Source organism: Hibiscus syriacus, unplaced genomic scaffold (genome assembly GCF_006381635.1).
Source record: "Hibiscus syriacus cultivar Baekdansim isolate YM2019G1 unplaced genomic scaffold, ASM638163v2 tig00117017_pilon, whole genome shotgun sequence".
Taxonomy (NCBI): Eukaryota; Viridiplantae; Streptophyta; class Magnoliopsida; order Malvales; family Malvaceae; genus Hibiscus; species Hibiscus syriacus.
Window position 1 is genome coordinate 6039753 of NW_024063526.1, and position 23976 is coordinate 6063728.

A 23976-nucleotide genomic window follows, 5' to 3' on the forward strand; every position below is an offset into this window, starting at 1 on the left:
ATGGAGGAGAGCACTTACACGGGAGAGAAGAAGGAGACGAGATAACTTTGTGGGTTTTTAACTTTCCACTTTTTCTTCTTAAATCCCTAATAAGGAAATAAATTTTAAATTCATTTCCCCTTAAAGGTCCAAAATGCCCTCTTTATTCATCCATTGTTACTAATTGGTCTAAAACACTATTCCAAATCATTTCTTATCTTTTATCATTTATTCAAATAAATCCTCCAATTATAAATCTTTTTAATAAAGTCATTGACATGTTATTTGGGGTATTACATAATTACTAATTGTTAACCTTTTATTTATTTGTTTGTTTTATTTTATGTTCGAACCATGTACGATCTTGCGACGACCCACCCCAGGGTATGAATCGCATTATTTACGGTCCGGGATAAATACTAAAATTCGATACTAACATTTTTTATTGCATTTTATTTCTATTATTTAATTTTAATGCACTTTTAAATTTATGCCTTTTTATTTTCTTTATTTAATTTTAGTCTTTACGTTTTACTTGCTTTAATATTATAATCGTTTATTTTTGTCTCTTTTTTCAGTACTTTAATTTTATTCCTTTAATTATTGTGTTTTATTATATGTTTATTTTACTTCTATAATTTAATTTTTGCATAGTTAGATTTTGTTTCCTTACATTTATACCTTGTATGGACATTGTATATTTGTTCATATTATTTATGTATGTATATATTATTTGTTCTTTGGAATTGGTTTTGAATGATTGTACAAAATGTTTGTTTCATTCATTTTTAATGCCTTTTTACTCGAATATTTTCAAGAACACTTATATATAGAATGGGCATGGAAAGATAAAACTTTATTTGTTGATTGTAAAGAATGTAGAGTAAGGTTTACATTCTTATTGAGGAAAACATAAGACTATGGATGTGCATTCTTGGGGAATGACAATTCAGACCTAACATATTACATTAATTATTATCACAGCAGTCCAATTTCAGTATTTTTTGGAGTACATGCAATTGGAAGTAGGGAGAAATTGGTGTCTCGTTTCTAAAAACAACAATCATCACCGCAGCATACTTTGCCACATCGAAGCATGAACTGTTTCCCAACGAAAAAGCAGCAACGGCAGCCTGCAAATATCATGAATATCATCATCTTCTTCTTCAAAGAGTCGAAACCACATAATAATGATAGTAATGTTATGTTGTAATTATGGATGGATGTAGGATCTTATGTTATGGAAGCGAGTTTGAATTTATAAAATTTCAACGAGACAAATAAAAACTACATTAAAAATTCAAAATATATCATAATTTTAAATTTTCAGGGGATGACGGTCTACACACACCCCTCGGTCCATCACTGATTGCAATCACTATTAAAACTCTTTTCTGCATTATAATTAAGCAAAATCCGTATGTATACCTTGGGGATAAACGGCTTGTTGGAATGTTCCCCGGCGAGCACCGGCCGTTGCATTCGCGCACAAAGCAATTGATAAAACCAGTGAAAGCCACATGAGACAAGTCACAGTTGTATTCCCTCTGGCCATGGTCTCTTGTTTTCTATAGCTGGTTACGTGATGGTCCAAGTACTTGTATCTCTTTCACCTCTACTTATACTAAAAGTTGGGTCACTTGGTAAACGAAGCATAGTCAGAAAGATAGGAATTTTTTTCATTTCACTTACTTATTTTATTTAGCCATATAAATTCGCAGGCTTGCCTTGGCATGCAACTTGGGTTGCAATTTTTGACCAAGATTCAACTTATTCTTTAATAATGCATTTGTTGATAACATATGTATATTTTATATACACAAATATTCTAATTTGAAATTTCTAAAAAAAATATCATTCATCTTTATCACTGAAATAATTTATAAGTTCAAGATAAACTCAGTTTATATGTTCATATAAATAAATAAATATCTTATAATCATCTTAATTATTTGAAAGAAAAAAAAAGAGCTTATCCTATTCAGATCATCATTGCACCAACGTAAGCGGAAGAAATGGTGGCAAACAATACCATTGAAATATCAAGGGATCGTTTTTATTAGGTCTACACTAGGACCAGTACTGTGACAAATTGCAGAAGAAAGCAATTTTTGTGGGGCTATATATGCATTGAATCTACCACTTTTGCGCCTACTGTTCCAAAGCATTATGTCTTGAAGCTTGGAAGTCAACAATTTCTGTGGGCTAGATTTTGAAATACTTGGTTCCAATCCATTTCGCTTCAAACACCTAAAGACCAGATATCTAAACGGAATGGATTAGGTCAAGTTTTCGTCAACTTAATCTAACTTAAAAAATATATATTCTTCATTCGAATTTGATCTAACTTAAAATATATATATCTTTTATCTAACTTGATTCAAAAAGCTTACTTTCTCTATCCCGACATGATCGAACCGAAAATTTTAGAGTATAAGCTTCATCTGACCCGACATAAAATAGAGATCTAATTAAAAATTAATAGAGAGAGAGGAGATATTAAAAAATTATCCATAAATTTATATAAAAAATTACATTATTACCCCAGATCGAGTTGGATCGGAGATTTTACATTCTTCACTCATATCCGAGCTAATCTCACTCTATATAAAATCCGACTCTAACTTGACTCAAACCTAATTTTTTTAAAACAACTCAGTCAAATCAAATGGGTCAAAATATATGGATTTCAAATTAAATTATTATTCCTACATATACCTTGTCATGAAAATATGACTTATGTCGACTTATTATAATCCTAACTACTAAATTTAATCTTAACTAGATAAACATAATTTTTTAAATAATCTAATCAAATTATAAGAGTATTAATAAATATTTTTTTTATAAAAAATGTATTTTAAAAACTTATGTAACATTTAATAAAATGCTAAAACAATTAACACCACAAGCATTTAACATACCAAATATACCTAAAATAAAAGCAAATTGGTAACTTTTGTCCTTGTAGTAGACTCAATTTATCAATTTTGCTCTTATCGTATTTTCGAATCAATTTAGCACTAGAAGTTTCTCAATTGCATCATTCTATATCCTACCCGTTACTTAAAACCCTAAATTATAAACCATAACCTCTAAGTCATAAATCATAAACCTTAAACCATAACTTAGGGTTTATAATTTAGAGTTCTAAGTTATGGGTAGAGTATAGAATGACGCAATTAAATAACTTTGAGGGCTAAATTAATACGAAAATATGATAAAAGCGAAAATGATAAATTAGATCTATTACATGGGTAAATGTGACCCTTAAGCCTAAATAAATAATGTATACAAATTATATATAAATTTATAAAACTCTTAACATAAAATAAATAATAGAAATACCAATATAATATTAAAAAATAACATAAAGATAAAATGATTAAAAGGACTCAACATAAACATTAAAACACGTTAAACATATATAGAATAATTTATTGAAGTATACAATTTATAATAGGATTTATACTATGCAAACCTAATGTTAGCTTTCAAATCGATGGTTTAGAGTGCACATATCAATTTATCTTAATGATTAAATAAATTTTTGATGTTTTTAAAGTTTATAAATTCGAGTATCAATGACTGTAGTAAGGTGATTGAATGTTAATTATCAAATAATTGAGAGTATTTAGAACAAATACTACTTTAACCATCTTAGCTAATAAAAAAATTGAAGGCTTCGAACGAGTTCAAGGATTGCTTTAAATGGATTATATATATTTCTTTCAATTAATTAAGAATAGGTTTTAATTTTAAATTAAATTTTGTTAAACAATAATTATTATCTGTATTAATTTTGTTAATTATTCATTGAAATACATATATTTATTGTTTCAGGGAGTAGTTAACAAGTGGACTAACCCTTTTAAATGCTTTAAAAAAAAACTATTGTTTCTCTGATTGATCTTATACATCTCCTATTGAAAACATCTACCAAATTTCTTCAACACATCACTTAAAAATAAACAACACAAAAACTTTTTTATCCAAAGGAATTGAGTATAATGTGTAATTGATTTACGAGTGAACCTTAAGGACAAATCCTTTTAAGTGCATCATTTATACTTAAATTTGATAATTAGTAAAATAAAATTAATTTGTAAACATGTTTCACAATTGATTCGACATAATTTTATATTAAGCTATGTTCATGCGTGAAGTTTGGAGTGTGGATCAATGTAACGCCTTGAAAATTACCTTGCCGGAAACTGTGAGACTTTGAATTAGTTACCGCGATGAAATTTGAAAAGTTAATCATATTTCGTTGGAGTTGGACGAGGGGATTATTAGGTGGTATGTGTTTAGAAAAAATTAGTCTTTTAATACATATATTATCGACGTAATTGATTAAACTCGAGATTTATAATAGAACATTCTCTTTTATCATTAAAATCCGTCGATATATTTTGTAGTCTAAATATTAAATAATGAGTTTTATATAAATTTATATTTTTATTATTAATATTTTAATAATTCAGAGAGATTACTTTTATATTGATGAGATTAAAAGTTAAAAATGTTGATATTTTTATTGTTAATATTTTAATCAATTTACGTTTTTAGACTATATAAGTGGATCGATCCTCATATATATCAAAATAACTCAGTTCTCAAATTATTTATCAAAATAACACATTTAACACAAACTAAATTATTTTAATGGTTAAAGGAATGATTGCTATGTTGATTATATCTCATATTAAGAGTGTAAATTCCTTGGGAAGAGTATTTAAAGAATATTCCTCACCTTTCTTTGTTGAATATAGTTAGATGACTCCATCCTGGATAAGGATGGGCATGAGACCCAAATCCGACAGGTTCTAATCTGATTTGATCGGGTTTGATTTTTAAAAAAAAATCGGATTCGGATTGAATCTGGTCGGGTTTTTTAATGTGATGTTCGGGTCGGGGTCGTGTTCGGGTTTAGGGTAAAAAAACCCGACCCGACCCGAATATATATATATTTACCTTATATATTTAAGATTAATTACAATAATACCCCTCTATATATTATTTTTTTCAATTAAGTTATTGTTTTTATTAAATAAAAATATTTTTTTATTATTTCGGGTCGAGTCGAATTTTTATGTTATATATCGGTTCGGTTTGGGTCGAGTGAAAACTTGTTTTGATTGGGTCGGGTCGGATCTCAGGTGGAAGACTCCTTGTTCTCGGGTCGGGTTGAGTATACTAAAAACCCGACCCAACCTGACCCATGCCCATCCCTAATCACACACGCGGTTGGTCGTGATTGGGGTCATATGTGTTTCTAACACGTTCGTGTGTATCTTACCTTTTTAGAGAAAATACGAAAGAATTTCTTTGAAATTAATGTTTAAAATGTAAAAAAAAATTAAATTAAATTGATCAAATTTGAGTTGTTAAACGTGGTTAGATGACTCCTGGCACGTGTGTCGCCGGCTCAATTTGATTATGAAAGTAATCATAATAATTCGTGTCTTCGATTCGTCCATAAGCATTTTTATCTTTTTATATAAAATATAAAAGAATTTCTTTGAAACGTGAAATGAGAATTTTTAAAACGTATTTATAGGCAAAATATTTTTTTTTAAATTGATCAAATGCGGGTTGTTGAACGTGGTTAGATGACTCCTTCACACTAGCGCTGTCGCTGTCCGGTCGGCTTGGCTCAACTAGACTCAACTCTGTTTGGGTTATTGAATGTGGTTAGATGACTCCCTTACACAGTCGCCGCGGTCCGGTCGGCTCAACTCGGCTTCATCTCGTGTTCATTTGGGATTAATCGTTATGAGTTGTGAAGGTCGAAGCTTTTAATGTGTTTAAGGAGTGGGTTTAGCATTTGATGTTTGGTTTAAGGAGATTTAGATGAGAAAGGAGGGACTCAATTTTACTCAGATTTTGGTTTGAGTTTAACCGACCACTATTGATGATGTAAAAACCCTAAATGTTTAGGAAAATCACCCTTTAGTCCCCCATAGTTAGCCGTGTATTTAAAAGTTAGTCACTATCTTTGCATTTTTTAATTGTTTTGCGAATCTGGCATGCTATTTTTATTTTTATTTTAATTTGGTCACTAGTTTTCTATTGTTTATATCACTGCAAATTTAAGGGACCAATGCTGTAATTTTCCTATTTGAATTACTATTTTTTTTATTTTTTCTTATAACATTCAATACAACCTCGTGGTTACTCGTCCTAGGGTACGACCCGTGTTATATGGTCCATGTAAAATTTAATTAGGCACTAACTTCTAATTTCTAACCACTAATCGCTAACTTTTAATTCTTGTATTTAATCAATTTTATGAGATTGTGATGACTCGCCTCGGGGTACGACTCACATTGTTCTGGTCTGAGTAATTTTAATTTGTTAATCTCTAATCACTATTTTCTAAAATTACTCGAATTAGTTCTATGATCTCGTAATGACCTGTCTCGGGGTACGACTCACGTTATTACGGTCTAGGTAAAAATAAAAAAATAAACTACTAACCCTCTAATTTTATACGATTGTAATTTCTATCATTTACATTTTTGTACTTTAATTTTTTAACATTTTGATTTCAATTCTTTAATTTTCAGCATTTACATTTTAGTCCCTTAAATCAAAACATTTAATTTTATACACTTTTAATTTGAACCTTATATTTTGTTTTCTTTCATTTTAGTCCCTTATTTGATATTTTTAATTTCATCTTTACAATTTAGATCATTTCTAATTTAGTCCATAATTTGGTCAATTAATATTTTTATTTAGCCCTTTAAATTTAGGTTTCTTTAAAAATGGTCCCTCAACTTTTTTAATTAGGAGAATTTTTAATTTGTTTCACGCTTTATGCTCGAGGTTCCATTATAATTATTCGATTTCATAATTGATTAAAATTAGCTAGGATTAATAATTAGAGCCTTAATTTTAAGTTTAGTTTCACTTTATTCATGCTTAATTTGGTACTCGCTTTATGCTTGAGGTTCCATTTTGATTATTTGATTTCATAATTGGATAAATTTCATTAGGTTTAATGTTAGAGCCTATATGTTTAGGTTTAACCCTTTAGATTCTTTAAAATTTTCAAAATTTTGTACTTTAAATTTTCATTTATTTTAATTTCAATTCTTTAATTTTCAGCATTTACATTTTAATCCCTTAAATTCCAACATTTAATTTTATGCACTTTTTAATTTGAACATTATATTCTATTTTTTTTTCATTTTAGTCTCTTATTTGATATTTTTAATTTCAAATTTACATTTTAGATTATTTAGAATTTAATCCATAATATGGTCAATTAGTATTTTTGATTTAGAACTTTAAATTTAGGTTTCTTTAAAAATAGTCCCTCAACTTTTTCTAATAAGGAGAATTTTTAATTTGGTCAACGCTTTATGCCTGAGGTTCCATTATAATTATTCGATTTCATAATTGATTAAAATTGTTAGGATTAATAATTAGAGCCATACTTTTAAGTTTAATTTCACTTTAGTCCTTTTAATTGGGGGAATTTTAATTTGGTCTTCGCATTATGCCTGAGGTTCAATTTTAATTATTTGAATGCATAATTGGATAGAATTCATTAGGATTAATGTTAGAGCCTATATTTTTAGGTTTAACCCTTTAGATTATTTAAAAATTATAATTTGACACTTTTGTCAGAGGGAACCCTTAATTAATCCATCTAGTGTAATTAGGTTCAATAATCAATTATTTGATTGCATGATTCAATTTCAAAACAAGGCCATATTCATTTATTAAGGGATTAATATTGTATTTCCACTTTTTCTCGGGGTGACCACTATTGATTCCCGAAGTAAATCAAAAACCTTTTCAGAGCCCCACATCATGATTTTAAAATTATTAAGACAATGTTCATTTATTTGTATTAATAATGAAACTTCTGTTTGTGCTCAAGGGTATTCGTTATTGGTCCTAATAAATTGATATCCTTTTTAAATTTGAATACTTAATGACTTTTAAATTTAATAAAAAAAATTTGAAATCAAAATTTTTAATTTTAAAACATAATTTAATCGATTAGGTACCAATTTTTATGCATTGCGGGGGTATTAATCCTTCTCCATGCATAACTGACTCATGAACTTGATTTTTGATTTCGAAGACCAAAACATCGATATTTTGATAAGATAAAATGTTTTATTAAAATTACTCGATTTTTGGTATTTCAATCCCACATTAAAAATGATTTGTGGTGACTCCCATTTTTTTATTTCAAAACTTTTCAAAAAACGCCATGTTTATAACTAGTTGAGTCAGTTTTCCCTTGGAAGGGTCAGTTACGATAGCTTGGTGACTTGCTGGGGACTTTTTTTTTCTAAAACAAAATAGAGAGTTGAGCCACGAGTCGATTACTCTTTATTTTAAATTTGGAAATTTTGAGTTTGATTTTATTTAATTAATGACCCATTACGTTCTTTTGAAAAATGAAAAAAATTCTCTCTGGTTACGGTATTCTATGTTTGAACATGTTTAGAACTGCTGCATATCATAACTCGATATTTAAGCTTTGTCTCGATTCACCTAAGCAGGGGAAATGGTACACCATCGAGGAATATTGTTTTTCTTTATATAGGTCTAGTAGAGTACTTCTAGAAAGCATTCTTTAAGTCTTCAAGGATATTATTTTCTTTTATAGGCATTTAGATATGTGATCCCCTAAACTGAATCCGATCTACAAAGTTTGTAATTGGGCTAGGATCTAAGTCATTATTTACCTTATTAGGTTATAAGGACAATTTGAGAACCCTGTTTAGAAGTAAACAATCACATAGAGAATTTAGTAAGCCCACCCCGCTAGAGTTGTACAAGAACCGTAAGAGAACTAGAACGCATGCTATTAGGGCTTTAAATCACTCTTTGTGTGGGTTTTCTTCACAATGCTTATTTATGAATTATTTTATTATCTTAATTTTTTTGTTAAATTGCATTTATTGTGCTTGTTATTTTAATCTTCTTGTATTATTTTTTTTCTTTTGTTTATTTGCCATGTTCTATTCATTCATAAACATGGGTTTAATTTATGAGTAATTGTCAAAAACAAAAAGCTTTTAATATGATGACATCATAGGAAGGGGTAGATAGAGGTAGTTTATGTATTCCTTAATGTATTGAGACGTTGTTTGTTCTTTGAAAGTTGTTCTATAATAATTACATTCGAATTAACACATGTTTCATATACAAGGCATATCATGGAAGGTTTTGATTCACGAGTTAATTAGTCACATTAGAAGAGTTTGATGCATCTTATTCCCGCATAGATGCATCGTCAAAGGACTATAATGTGCCTCAGAAAGGATATCTTTCTTTATTTCATCATTATCGGCAATGCAAAGTCTTCCACGATAGTATAAACATCCATCGTCCCTCATTACGAAGTCTTTGACCTTTTCTTTTTCGACTTGTGCCATTCTCGCCAAGCATTTCCCATCTCGACCTTGTAGTTCTTTTACTCGATTCAAAATAATCGACTTTAACTTAAGTTCAGAAATCAAGGCACATATTTCTTTAAAGACATGCGTGCATCCAAAGCCCGTAGAGCTGTAAAAGTATTTTGATTGAGCGCATCAACTACCACATTAGCCTTTCCAGGATGATAATCAATAATTAAATCATAATCTTTTAAAAGCTCGATCCATCTTCTCTGTCTCAAATTCAATTCTTTCTAAGTCAGCAAGTACTTTAGACTCTTTTGATCCGTATAAACATAGCAACGCTCACCATATAGATAATGACGGAAAATTTTCAAACCAAACACAACCGCTGCCAATTCCAAGTCATGTGTTGGGTAATTTCTGTCGTGATTCTTCAAATGTCTTGAGGCATAAGACACAACTTTCCCTTCTTGCATCAGCACACATCCCAGTCCATTATGGGATGCAGCACTGAAAACGACATAGTCTTTACCTGACTCAGGTTGTACAAGCATTGGGGCCTCTCTTACTATTCTCTTTAATATTTCAAAATTTTCTTGGTATTTCTCTGTCCAAACAAAAGGAAAATCCTTCCTTAACAAATTAGTTAGCGGCAAAGCTAACAATGAAAAGTTCTTCACAAACCATCTATAATAACCAGCAAGCCCCAAGAAACTCTGAATTTTAGAAACATTCTTTGGGGTTTTCTAATCCACTATAGCTTGAATCTTTTTGGGATCTACTCTTATGCCTTCTGTAGAGACTATATGACCAAGGAAAGCAATCTCAGCTAACCAAAATTCACACTTGGACAATTTGGCATACAACCTCTTTTCTCGAAGTGTCTGAAGAACCACTCGAAGATGAAAATCATGTTCCCCTCTTGAATTGGAATACACTAGAATATAATCTATAAATACCACCACGAATTGATCCAAGTAAGGTTGGAATACTCTGTTCATCAAGTCCATAAATGTCACCGGAGTATTAATCAATCCAAATGGCATTACCACGAATTCATAGTGTTTGTACCGAGTCTGAAAAGTTATCTTTGTAATATCATCCTCTTTGATCTTTATTTGGTGGTACCCCGACTTCAGGTCTATCTTAGAGAACATCGTTGCGCCTTTCAGTTGATCAAATAGATCATCAATCCTTGAAGATGATACTTGTTCTTTATCGTTACTTTATTTAACTGATGATAGTCAATATATAACCGCATAGACCCGTCCTTCTTTTTCAAAAATAGCACAGATGTTCCCAAAGGAGAAACAATGGGTATGATAAATCCTTTATCGAGTAACTCTTGTAATTGGTCTTTTAATTCTCCTAACTCCATTGGAGCCATTCGATATGGAGCCATAGAAACAGGTCTGGTGCCCGGGTAAACCTCAATCCTGAATTCCAACTCACGATCTAGAGGTGAACCCGGTAACTCCTTCGGAAAAACCTCTGGAAACTCCTTAACTGTTGGGATATCATGTAGTCTCACTTCCGACACCCGAGTTTCTATCACATTAGCTAGAAACTCTATACATACATTTGACATCATTTTCATTTGTAGTCATGGTCGATATCATATTGGATGGTGATTTCGATTTTTTGCCGATCACTACTACTTCAGAGCCTTTCGCATCCTTCAAGAATAATTGCTTCTTGCGAAAATTAACCCATCCATGATGTGGAGAGAGTAACACATGAGTATATTGTTTAAAGCATAATCATAGTAAAAAATGTCATATAATATTCGCGTTCATTTAATCCTTGATTTGACGTTCTCCTGTATTTTTAAAATAAAATTATCTTTATGTATGTATTCTCTATGATTTTTAGAAATAAATTTTATAGATGTTTCATACAACTTTTTTATCAGCATTGGTATTTGTGTAAATCAAAGTTGGTGTAATGAGATGTATGCTGCCAATTGTCATGCATTGTTAATAATTTGATTACTTGAATTAACAAGGATTAATTCTTGTAAGTTAAATATTGGCAATCCTTGCATGACACAAGAGTATATTGTTTAAGCATAATTATAGTGAAAACTGCCATATAACATATGCATCCATTTAATCCTTGATCTGATGTTCTCATGTAAGTTGTAGCACTGCCTGACATCTACCTTTCTAATTTACCTATTTGTTATTACCTTTTATTTCATCATACATCTTTTTGAAAATTTCCACACAACTCTCTTATAGTATGTTTTCCTCTACTTGGGTTCGACATCATAAGCTTTTATAGCTTTCACTTTAATACTTTAATACGATAGTGTATGATTTCACTTTACTGTAGCATTATCATAGCATCAGTGAACCCAATGAAGATAGGTAAAATAATGACACGAAAAAGATAGACCTCCACCATTAGAAAGAAGAAATCAGACCCCCACCACACTTTCCTCAAAGATTGATGAAACAAAATAAAGACCTTCAAATTAAGAAATTTGTAGATATCCTTGATCAGTTGAAAATCAATGTACCATTTCCAGAGGTCGTTGATCAAATGCCTACGTATGTGAAGTATCTCAAGGATATAGTCACCAAAAATGGAAGGTCGAGAAGTATGAAACTGTTGATATAACAAAAGAGTGTTATTTTTTACTGAGCAGTTTACCACCTATGCAGAAGGATCTTAGAAGATTTATTAGTCCATGCTCTATAGGTGATAATTATGTGGGAATGTCTTTATAGAATCTTAGCTTTAGTGTTAATTTAATGCCCAAATCAATGTTTATGAAGCTTGATATGGGAAATATAAGACCAACCACAATTATTTTACAATTGGCAGACCGATCCCATGTTCATCCTAAAAGGATAATTGAATATGTCATGGTGAAGGTGGAAAAGTTTACTTTCCCAGTTGACTTCCTCATCCTTGATTACGAAGCTGATGATAATGCACCCATCATTTTGGAATGACAAGTTCTAGCCACCAGCCAAATTTTAATTAACTTTGAAATGGGTGAATTCACCATACGAGTGGCTTATCAGAAGGTAACTATCAATATCTTTAACAACCTCAAATATAAGGATGATTTTGAGTAGTGTCAATACATTCAAGATGTAGGCTCTATGGTAGAAGAGTAAGTTGCAGAATTTTGTTGTAGCAATTTTTTGCAAATTGAGGATTTCTTGAAGCTCAATGAACAAGTTGAAAAGAAACTCCAGCAATTTCAAACGGAGGTACAACGTTCTAGCTTACTCATAGCTAAATCAGGTACGCAATTCAAAACTTTACATTTTACTAAATTTATTCCTTCTAAATCATCACTTGATCATGCATCTACATTAGAATTAAAGCCTTTTACATCACACCTTAAATATGTGTAGTTGGGTTGCAATGAGACTTTGTTTTTGATTATTTTCATCTAGTCTTAAACCTAAACAAGGACGTAGTTTGATAAATGTTTTAGCTCAACGTATGAAAGCTTTAGGTTAGACTATTGCTGATTTTATAGGAATAAGCCCTACTATTTGCATGCACAAAATTTTGCTTGATGAATGCATGATAATTCTATTAAACCCCAAATAAGACTCATTCTAGTTATGAAGAAGGTGATGATAAATGAGATAATTAAATGGCTCAACGCTAGAATTATTTATCCAATATCCAATAGTTCGTGGGTTAACCATCTACAATGTGTAACCAAAAAATGAGGTGACTGTGGTACATTTCAACTCCAGAGGATCAAAAGAAGATAACATTCACAATCAAATCTCTATACTGCCAGAGGATCAAATTTCTATACACCTTTCAGAAGATGCCCTTTGGACTTTGTAATGCTCTATCCACATTTCAAAGGGGTGTGTTAGCCATATTTTCAAACATGGTTGAAGAATTTTAGGAGATCTTCATGGATAATTTTTCTATCTCAGGAGATAACTCCGATTCTTAATTGGGAAATCTTGCAATTATGCTTAAAAGATGAGAAGAAGCTGACTTGCTACTGAATTGCGAGAAATGCTACTTCATGGTGGCCAAAGAGAATGTTTTAGGGCACAAGATCTCAAAAAAGGGGTAGAAGTGGATAAAGCAAATATTAAAGTGATTAAAAAGCTACCTCCACCCATTACATTGAAAGGCATTTGAAGATTCTTAGGACATACATGCTTCTATAGGATATTCATAAAGGAATTCCCCAAGATCTCCAAGCTACTATGCATTTTGCTACAACAAAATCAACCTTTCGTGTTTAAGGACAATTGATACAGCGCATTTAAGGACTTGAATGATTGACTTATCTCAACACCCATTGTTGTTCCCCTGTATTGAACTTCATCATACGAGCTTATATGTAATGCGAGTGACTACGTTGTGGGAGCAATACATAGGAAATGTCGAGGTAAGATATTTCATGTTATTTATTATACCAGTTACACTTTAAAAGATGCATAAATTAATTACACAACCATTAAGAAATAATTGCTAGTTGTGGTATTTGCATTTGATAAGTTTAGGACATACTTGATAGGCCCTAAGGTAATTGTACATACCAATCACCCAATTATTAAATACATAGTGACTACAAAGGATGCAAAATCTACACTTATTAGGTAGATACTTCTCTTGCAAGAGTTTGATTTAAAGGTTAGAGATAGAAAGAGGACTTGAAATCAAGTTGATGATGATATGTCTATGCTAGAGAATAAGGTTGAACTCGATGAGGAAATAAAAATTAAAGAGGAATTCCCTGATGAGAAATTCTTATTTGCTACGACAATTCTGTGGTATGCTGACATTGTTAATTTTCTTGTTAGTGGTATTTTGCCTCATGATTTGAATAGTGAGGGAATGAAGAAGTTCAGGCATGACGTGCCCTTATACTATTGTGATAAACCTTACTTATTCAAGCAATGCATGGATCAGACGATTCAAAGGTGTATCACCGAAAAGGGATAAAAGGAGATTCTTCACCATTTTCACTTTGAAGGTTCAAGGACTACTACAAAGGTCCTACAATATGGATTCTATTGGATGACACTTTTTAAGGATGCTCAAGACTCTTACAAGTCTTGCGATAGGTTCCAACGAATAGGGAATATCTCTCAAAGGCATGAATTTTCTATGTATAGGGGATTGAATTCATGAGTTTATTTCCTTCATCGTTCGAAGATTTGTACATCTTACTAGCAGTGGACTACGTATCAAAATGGAACGAAACATAATAACTCCAAGACCATCATGAATTTTCTTCAAAATAATATATTTACAAGATTCAGAACCCCAAAAGTCATTATAAGTGATGAAGTAACCCACTTTGACAACAAGTTAATTGTTAGAGCACTTTACTGATACGAGTAAGGCACAAGATGTCCACAACATATCACCCACGAACAAATGACCAGACTAAGGTATGCATATATGATTGCATTGATGTTTGATTGATGGATATTTGTAATGAATGACTATATGAAACTATGCCAATGTTATGTTTCAGCTATACTTGTACTAAGGTTATATGATGATTGGGTTTCTCTCCATGATCTTTACCTGATAGCTATGTGAGACCAAGAGAACATTTGTATAATAGGTGGGAATTTTACCGAGGCTTACATGATGCCAGGTTCCCCATATGTGATTAGTACCTGACGACTATTCTGATACCGTGTATTATCATTATGATTGTATGTTAATTGTGTATTGCATATGATGATGCCTATATGTGTTTTGTTTATTAGCGTTCAAGCTTCGTGGCTCGAGCCTTATTTGGATGGGTGTTTGAGCTTTATGACCCAAGTCTCGTCCTTATGTTTTATTGTGATTGAGATTATGATGTGGATATACATGAGATATTTTGCTAGATAACATTGATGACATTGATAGTTTTTCTTCTCTGACTATACTTGTTGGCATGCTTATGTTATGAATGCATGTGGTATGGTAAAGGTTTTGTCTAACGTTGAGCTTGTGAGCTCATTGTTATGAATGTGTTTCCATTTGCAGTTTAGATGTTATATAGAGTGTGATGGGACAATGATATCATCAAAGGAGTCTCAGCGGAGTATCAGAGGTATAACGATGATGACTTAGTGGGACAGTGAGGTTATGATTTGAAAATAACTCAATTTGTAATATTTCATTTATTTATTTATTGGGTTTTTCTTAAATTGGGATCTCACTTTTGTAAATTATTATGTTTTCACAATTGGTTTAAATGTTTTAAAAGTTGAGTATGATTTCGAAGAAAATAGTTAGTAAGTTTAGTGATTTCGTATGACACTTTAATACGTGAGATTAAGGTGTTACAAATCCTTTATCAAAATGATGGCATGACATGTTAACTCATGGGATAATGTACTAAAATGTTAGTGTGATACTTTTATAAATTTTTAATGATAAATCTAGAATAATTCAAAAAATTTCTTTAAAAATTAGAAAATTCTAAACATATATGAAAAGTAATAGTTTATTTTATGAAACTAATAAAATATTTGATAAGATAACAACAAGTATAATGATCGCATGTTAAAATAGACACCAAGTTTTGACTAAAAATCATATTGCAAAAAAAAAAGGTTAAAAGAAGAGAATTTTAACTAAAGCCCAAAACAGAAAAATAGAAGAGGATTTGCAAAATAGATTCACTTCTAGCTCTAATCCTTACTATTTAATAATCAAGATAATTACTTGGTTAAAAAGAAAACTTATTTCATAAAAGAGATTGTTTGTGTGAAACATTTTTTATAATTAAAGTGAAAAGAATTTGTCATAGTTTGTCATACTCTATCTAGAAGTCATGTGTTTTAAAAATGCACGAGATGGTTCTAATTTTCAAGGCAAAAAAAGTGCATCTTTCTTACGAACTCAATTATTGCACGTTTGAATGTCATAAGTGGATTCAAAATTTTAAGGCAAGACACGTGCTTCATTCTTACAAAGGCATTTATTGTAAAATAAGTAAATATAAGGGATCATGATTCGAATTGATATTTTGATGAATATAGATTTTGTGGTATTGATATGTCATTCGGTAATGTTGTAAGCATGATAATAAAAATATGATAATTGTTTTAATATGTTTGTCTAGTTTTACATGTTATTATTTGTATGTATGATTAGCATGTTTGAATTTATCATTCTCATGTGGCATAATAAAGTAATTTTGTCTCATTGAACAACAAAACTCAACGTTAGAAATCATTCTCTATGCATCAAATCCGAATAGTCTCATCATCGTATGAGGTTTAACTTTTATCATTTAGATGGTACCTTTACTTTCTCAAGTGGACATGTGTGAATGTATGAACTTTTAGTTATAATTGATTTGTAAATTCTATTAAATTTTTGCTATTTCATATATTAGGCAAATGTGAAAAATGTGAAAATGGTATTCATTTTATAAGTTAGCCTTTTTGATGACCAATATGGCAATTCAGATTCACTAGATTTTTTCAAGTTAGGTTTTGGGGTGTTACAAAATTAAAATTTTCAAAAGATTTTAAGGAGCTTAAAGGAATTTTCCATATTTTTCACCCATTATAACCCTCCCCTGGCTGATTACCAATTTACTCTAATTCTAGCTTGACAGATGAAGGAAACGGCACGGTTTGATTGATGCATGATGAGAGGGTATTTGAATACAAAATCAGACTGCTCCGAATTTCAAATTTTCCAGCAGCAATAATACGACAACGTACAAGTCTAGCAATATGTAGATGAAGTCGAATCCTAAGATGTATACAAGCTGAAATATGAAGTAGAAGCCTAAGATGAATACAAGCTGAAATATGTATATGAAGTAGAAGCCTAAGATGAGCATTGTAGAGGGACAGAACGCTTAAGTAGAAGCCTAAGATGAGCATTGTAGAATGGGTTCCAAAAAGCAATTCACATATTTGGCTATAATAGCCTTGATAGTATTAGTGGGGGCCAACTTAGTGTGTGAAGCCACCTCCCGCACTACAGTTGAAGATGCATCAATGTACGAGAGGCATCGACAATGGATGTCGCAATTTGGACGAATTTACAGTGACAACAATGAGAGGCAAAAGCGTTTCAACATTTTCAAACAAAACGTGGCGCTCATTGACTCTTTCAACAACGCCAATAACAAGCCTTACAAGCTTGCTGTGAATCAGTTCGCAGATCTAACAAATGAAGAGTTCACTGCTTCTCGAAATGGGTTCAAGGGCCATATGTGTTCCAACAAGGCTACTACTTTCAAATACGAAAACGTCACCGCATTGCCTTCTGTGGATTGGAGAAAGAAAGGAGCTGTGACACCTATCAAGGACCAAGGCCAATGCGGTCTGCTCTAATCTTAAATATTATTAACCTTTGTTTTACTAATGTTCTTTCTAACTAATTGTGTTGATCTAATTCTTATTCACAGGATGCTGTTGGGCGTTTTCAGCTGTGGCAGCCATGGAAGGGGTTACTAAGCTAACAACAGGTACATTGATTTCCTTGTCTGAGCAAGAACTTGTCGACTGCGACACCAAAGGTGAGGATCAAGGCTGCCAAGGTGGTTTAATGGACGATGCCTTCCGATTCATCCAAAAGAACAAAGGCCTAACAACCGAATCCAACTACCCTTACAAGGGAGTTGATGACACATGCAATGCCAACGAGGAAGCCAACCATGCAGCTACCATTAAAGGCTTCCAAGATGTGCCCGCCAATAGTGAAGATGCACTGCAGAAGGCCATTGTCAACCAACCGGTTTCGGTTGCAATCGATGCCGGGGGCTTCGATTTCCAGTTCTACTCAAGTGGTGTATTTACGGGACCCTGTGGCACGCAACTGGATCACGGAGTGACCGCCGTTGGATATGGACAGGATGACGATGGGACTAAGTATTGGTTGGTGAAGAACTCGTGGGGCAGTACCTGGGGTGAACAAGGGTACATTAGGATGGAAAGGGATGTTGATGCAAAGGAAGGTCTTTGTGGCATAGCAATGCAAGCATCCTACCCCACTGCGTAAACATAACTTACACTATAATCCTCCATTCCCATGCAGAATGTTCATATCGTTAATATATGAATGTACTGTATTAGGATGTAACAAAAATTTCATCATAAATATATAAATGTACTGTATCTAAAATTTTATCATAAATATATGAACTACTCTATCTAAAATTTTAAACTAAATAATAGATGGTTGAACTGGAAATTTGATTTTTACAAATTTGGTAAATTATGCAATTAGAACAAATTTATGTGCAAGCCTTCCTCTTTGTCCAACCTAAAAAATTAAAATATGATCATTCGGCCCTTAACAATCTCGTAAGAAAATGATGACGGGACACATTAACTCAAAGGATAATGTATAATTTTACTCTTCAACTATAACTAGCTTGTCAACGTCATACATTTAGAAATTTTCTAACATCAATTCATAAAAATATATCTAAAAATAAAAAATTCTAAAACTGAATATCCAAATTGACCAAATAAATAGCTGTTAAACGTCGAATCTCTTGTTATTAAAAATGATTTCGTTTCTGAATATCCAAATTGACCAAATAATGGCGAACGGAAGCATTTTCCTGATGGGACTTGACGATGCTAACGCACGAGCATGAAACCAGGATATAAGAAATAGAGGGGTCCGAGTGTAGAACAGCGTGGAGGTTTCAAAGTTTAAGAAAATATACCCACACTAACCATGATACCGAACATGAGAATAACGGGAGACTTTCACTTTGTCTCAAATTCGATCGATCATCAAAAGGATCTTAGCTTCGGATTCATGCCAGTTACAATTTATATGGCCCAACCTCTATAGGTTGTTTTCTTTTCTCAAGTAAATCGATCATCCAAAATCAATCTTTGGATCTCAGTCCTTTTGTGAACTAATCGAGACAATCATTACTAGAGCCAACTCAATTAAAAGATTTGGAAAAATCTGACTCGGTCTATAGCGTCTCAATGAGAATCGAATCTGATCTCAATTTTCCTTAGTGAAACGTAGTTAAGTGTGTTCACAAGAAGTCGAATATGCTACAAGCTGATCCTTCGTCTCAATTGTTAATCAAACGTGCACTTTTTGAAAAAGAAAGCATTTTTTATTATAAAAGGATGGCCTATTGCCTATCATTGATTCCAGAAAACTCAGAATGTAACATAAAGGGTATGAGGTGTTTTTCAATTCTCACGATCGAAATTGAGTCATAGCTTCAGCCTTTTACTATGAAATACTTAGCTAAGCATGGTAGAAACCATACTTAGCAATTTAAAAATAAAGAAAACAAAAAGAAAAGAAAGAACTTTTATAAAACTAATAAAGAAAGAACAAGCGAATCTGAGATATGTGAGATGATTCTTTTGGCACACCCCGATGGGTATTTATACTCTCCTAGAACCTTAAAAATGAAATTCTAAATAATAAAAGATAATTTCTTGAATTTGTTCAAAACTAAATCCTAAAGATAATTCCTAAAAGATAAAAAGATAATTCATGAAGATAATTTTAATTCAAATTCAAAAATGAAACTGATCTTCTCGTCTGCCTTCCAGAATTACTGACTATACATTCTAGATGCCACGTGGATGTCACGTCGGATATTGTCATGCCTCGAGTCAATCCCACTAAGCCAGGCTTGATTCTAGAAAAAAATTACAGAATTGAGCCATTTTAGTACTATTTCTGGAATCCAATGTCCTGCACAGAAAATGAACGAAAATGCCCGAATCAACAACATAATTAGTTCAATCAAGGAGCAATTATCAAAACAATATTATTTATTTAAATCACTCTTCACAATTAATGAATTGGAAAGTGTAATGCTATTTTTTGAGAAATATAGAAATGAAGGGTTTGAGTCTTGCATGGATATTAGCATAAGCATAACAACTGATATGAATATAAAACCAACACTTCCAACAAAAAGAAGACAATTTGGTGAGAATGATAATGAAGAAGAAGTACAATCACCCAAAGAATCTTTTAGAGATAATTATTTTCATGTGATTATAGACTTAACTATAACTTATTTAAAAAAAAAATAGATTTGAACAATTAAAATTATTTGACAATATTTTTGGATTTTTATTTGATTCCAAAAGATTAAAATGTTTGGGCAATGATGAATTACGAAAATCTTGAATGAATTTTAAGATTGTTTTTTCTCATAATGATTTGTCTGGTATTGATGCGTAAGATCTTTTTTTTAGAATTGGTGTTACAAATGACTTTTCCAAATGAGTTAATGTCAGCATTTGAAATTCTCAAATTTGTTAAAGTAGCGGATTGTTGTCCAAATGTTTCAATTTCTTACTGAATTCTCTTAACTATGATATTGATGGTTGCATCAACTTAAAGAAGTTTTTCGAAGTTAAAATTGTTGAAAACCTATATGAGGTTGTGTGTCACAAGAAAGATTGAATGGTCTATCATTTTTATTTATTGAAAAAAATATGTTAGATCATATTGATATAGACATTATTGTTAATGATTTTGCATCTAGAAATGCTCATAAAAATTGTTTTATGTAGTAGTTGAATGTTCAATAAATTTTCTTTATGTTTTTATGTGAAATTTGATATATTTATTAGATAGTTTGTTGAGTGTAATAAAAAATATAATTTATAAATAATTTTTTTTAATATTTATAATTAGAGACCCAATTTCTAAATTTATCCTAGGCCGCCAAAATCTTATAAACGAGTATAATGATGAGAAGACTTAAGTGACGCCAGACAGAATAGTGATTATCCTGTAGGCTAGCTCCGACAGACGATTCACAAGAGAAAATTCGCCCAAAAACCAGAGAAAAAGTCTCTAGGGTTTAATAAAATATTAAAAAATCAAAACTATCAAAAAGCAGTCCACAAGCCGGACTGTTATAGCAAAAAAATCGTCTTTATTCGAATTTTGCCAAAAATAGCAAAATCCCGAAAATCACTCTAAATTGAAATTCGAAATAAAATAAGCAATCTCCCAAAAATCCGGCCTAAATCGGATTTAAATTGACTTCCTAATTAACAATCGAAATATTACCATAAATAGTAAAAAATAACTAAATCTAGTGATTCAGAGGGGAAAACGGCAGAATTTGAGGTTGAAAAAAAGGCCACATGGAGCATAGCTCATGTGGAGAGCGTGCACGTCGAAAAGAGCTTTCCGGATTGGGGTCTTATGCGCGATTCTGACACCTGTAGCAAAAGTTATGGCCAAAAGACTAAAACATACTCAAAACGACCCCAATGAGGAACATGTCACAATCAATTCCCGCCTTTGCGCTGATCTGCCAACTCATGGTATCTCAGCGCCATCAACGTGCAATCTGACAGCTCAGCATCATCTGTCTCGGATCCCCCTGCATCAGTCACCCCGGGTTGGAAAGAACTCGTCCTCGAGTTCAGAGTAGTGTCATCAGGATCCACAAAACAATGACTCAAGTGCTTCACATTAAAGACATCAGAAGTCTTCAAGTGACTGGAAGTCGCAACCTGTAAGCATTATCATTGATCTTCTGCACGACCTCACAAGGTCCAATCTTCCGATCCTTAAACTTATTATACTCACCAACAGGAAAACGATCACGAGTTAATACAGCCCAAACAAAATCACCAACATCAAAAAGTACCTGACGACGATGATTGTCAACCCGAGTCTTGTACTTGGTATTGCTCTCATGAATGGTCTGTTTCACCTGCTCATGGATACCCTGAAGATACTTTGCCATCTCATCTGCTTTAGGACTAAAACGTCCTATACGTGGAATAGGGGCTAAGTCCAACACCCCGGATGGGTTCTGACCATAGACAATCTCAAATGGGCTTAAACCTGTGGTTCTATTTTTTGATCTGTTGTAGGCAAATTCTGCCTGAGGCAATGCCAAATCCCACTGCTTCGGCTTCGTTCCTGCCAAACACCTTAAAAGGTTTCCCAAACTTTGGTTCACCACCTCAGTCTGGCCATCCATCTGGGGGTGGTAGGCGCTACTGAAATTCAACTGCGTTCCCAGTTTCCCCCACAGGCTCTTCCAGAAATGACTGATGAACTTAGTATCACGATCTGAAGTGATGGATCAAGGAACACCATGTAAACGCACAATCTCCTTGAAATAGAGATGGGCAATCCGGTCAGTATCCATAGTCTTTCTGCAGGCTACAAAATGAGCCATCTTGGAAAACCTGTCAACCACAACAAAGATAGAATCAGAGGCCCTTTGGGTGCGGGGTAAGCCTAGTACAAAATCCATGCTGACATCGAACCAAGGAGCTTCAGGAATAGGTAAGGGAGTGTACAATCCCGCATTGGTGAGAACTCCCTTAGACCACTGGCACACATAACAACGGTCCACATAATGGGCCACATCACTAGTCAACTTGGGCCAATAAAATTCAGAAGAGATAAGGGCCAATGTCTTATCTCGGCCAAAGTGTCCCTCATTATGGAGTTCACTTATAATTTGCTGCCTCAATGAACAATCTGGAATGCACAATTGTAATCCACGAAACAGATACCCATTATGCAAAACAAAATCATGACGGTGACCCTCAGTTACCTCCTGAAATATCCTTCAAAAGGAAGGATCAGCTGCATACATATCTGTGAACGTCTCAAATCCTGCAACTTTAGTACTCATGGTGGTGAGAAATAAGGTACGATGGCTCAGGTCATCTGCGACGCGGTTCAAACTCCCTGCTTGGTGCCTCAGCGTAAAAGTGAATTCTTGCAAGTATGCTACCCACTTGGCATGACGTCTACTCAGCTTGTGTTGGCCATTGATGTACTTCAAGGCCTCATGATCGGTAAACAGAATAAACTCCTTCTGTACTAGGTAGTGACGCCAATGCTTCAGGGACTGAACTATGGCATAGAACTCCAGATCATAAGTGGAATAATTTTTCTTTGATCCCGATAGCTTCTCATTGAAAAAAGCAACCGGACGACCTGCCTGACTCAGAACACCACCAATGCCAACGCCAGATGCATCACAATTTACCTCGAACACTTTGTCAAAATCTGGAAGTGCCAAAACTGGAGCCTCGGTCATCTTCTGCTTGACCAGTTGAAAACTGGCCTCTACCTCCTCAGACCACTGGAAATCACGCCCCTTGAGGCACTCTGTGATAGGGGCGATCAGAGTACTGAAATTTCTAATGAATCGACGGTAAAAAGACGCCAAGCCATGGAAACTTCGGATGTCATGTAAGGTTCTTGGTCTGGGCCACTCCAAGACTGCATCTATCTTTGACTGATCTGCATGAACACCATCAGTAGACACAACAAAACCAAGAAAAGTCACAGAAGTAGTGAAGAAAGAACACTTCTTTTGATTGACAAACAAGCACTCCGTTTTCAGCATCTCAAAAACAGCACGGAGGTGATCGAAGTGTGAAGTCCATGTCGGACTATAAACGAGGATATCATCGAAGTAAACTACAACAAATTTCCCCATAAAAGGCCGCAAGACCTGATGCATAAATGTCATGAATGTACTGGGCGCATTGGATAACCCAAAAGGCATGACCATCCACTCATACAACCCTTGTGGCGTTTTAAACGCCATCTTCCACTCATCTCCAGGCCTTATTCTGATTTGGTGGTAACCGCTCTTAAGGTTAATTTTTGAGAAGATCTTAGAACCAGATAGTTGATCCAACATATCATCTAGACGGGGAATTGG

General features: G+C 33.0%; 1 protein-coding gene and 1 long non-coding RNA gene across 2 annotated transcripts; one reads left to right on the top strand and one right to left on the bottom strand.

Moving 5' to 3' along the window:
• Nucleotides 1-809: 809 nt before the first annotated feature.
• LOC120195720 lies at nt 810-1582 on the bottom strand. The gene is made up of 2 exons (XR_005523100.1): nt 1408-1582; nt 810-1112 (listed from the first exon to the last, which is right to left on the bottom strand). It is a non-coding gene; the product is annotated as an uncharacterized LOC120195720 (long non-coding RNA).
• Nucleotides 1583-17200: 15618 nt separating this feature from the next.
• LOC120195702 (senescence-specific cysteine protease SAG39-like) lies at nt 17201-18345 on the top strand. Its single transcript, XM_039197642.1, has 2 exons — nt 17201-17639; nt 17725-18345. Exons 1-2 carry the CDS (start codon nt 17201-17203, stop codon nt 18315-18317), a joined length of 1032 nt encoding a protein of 343 aa, XP_039053573.1. The 3' UTR covers nt 18318-18345.
• The last annotated feature ends 5631 nt before the right edge of the window (nt 18346-23976 follow it).

Excerpts from the sequence above, each read along its gene's own strand:
- LOC120195702 (XM_039197642.1), top strand. The coding sequence starts at position 17,201 with ATGGGTTCCAAAAAGCAATTCACATATTTGGCTATAATAGCCTTGATA. Across the intron at positions 17,640-17,724 it reads CAAGGACCAAGGCCAATGCG|GATGCTGTTGGGCGTTTTCA; the intron begins GTCTGCTCTAAT and ends TCTTATTCACAG.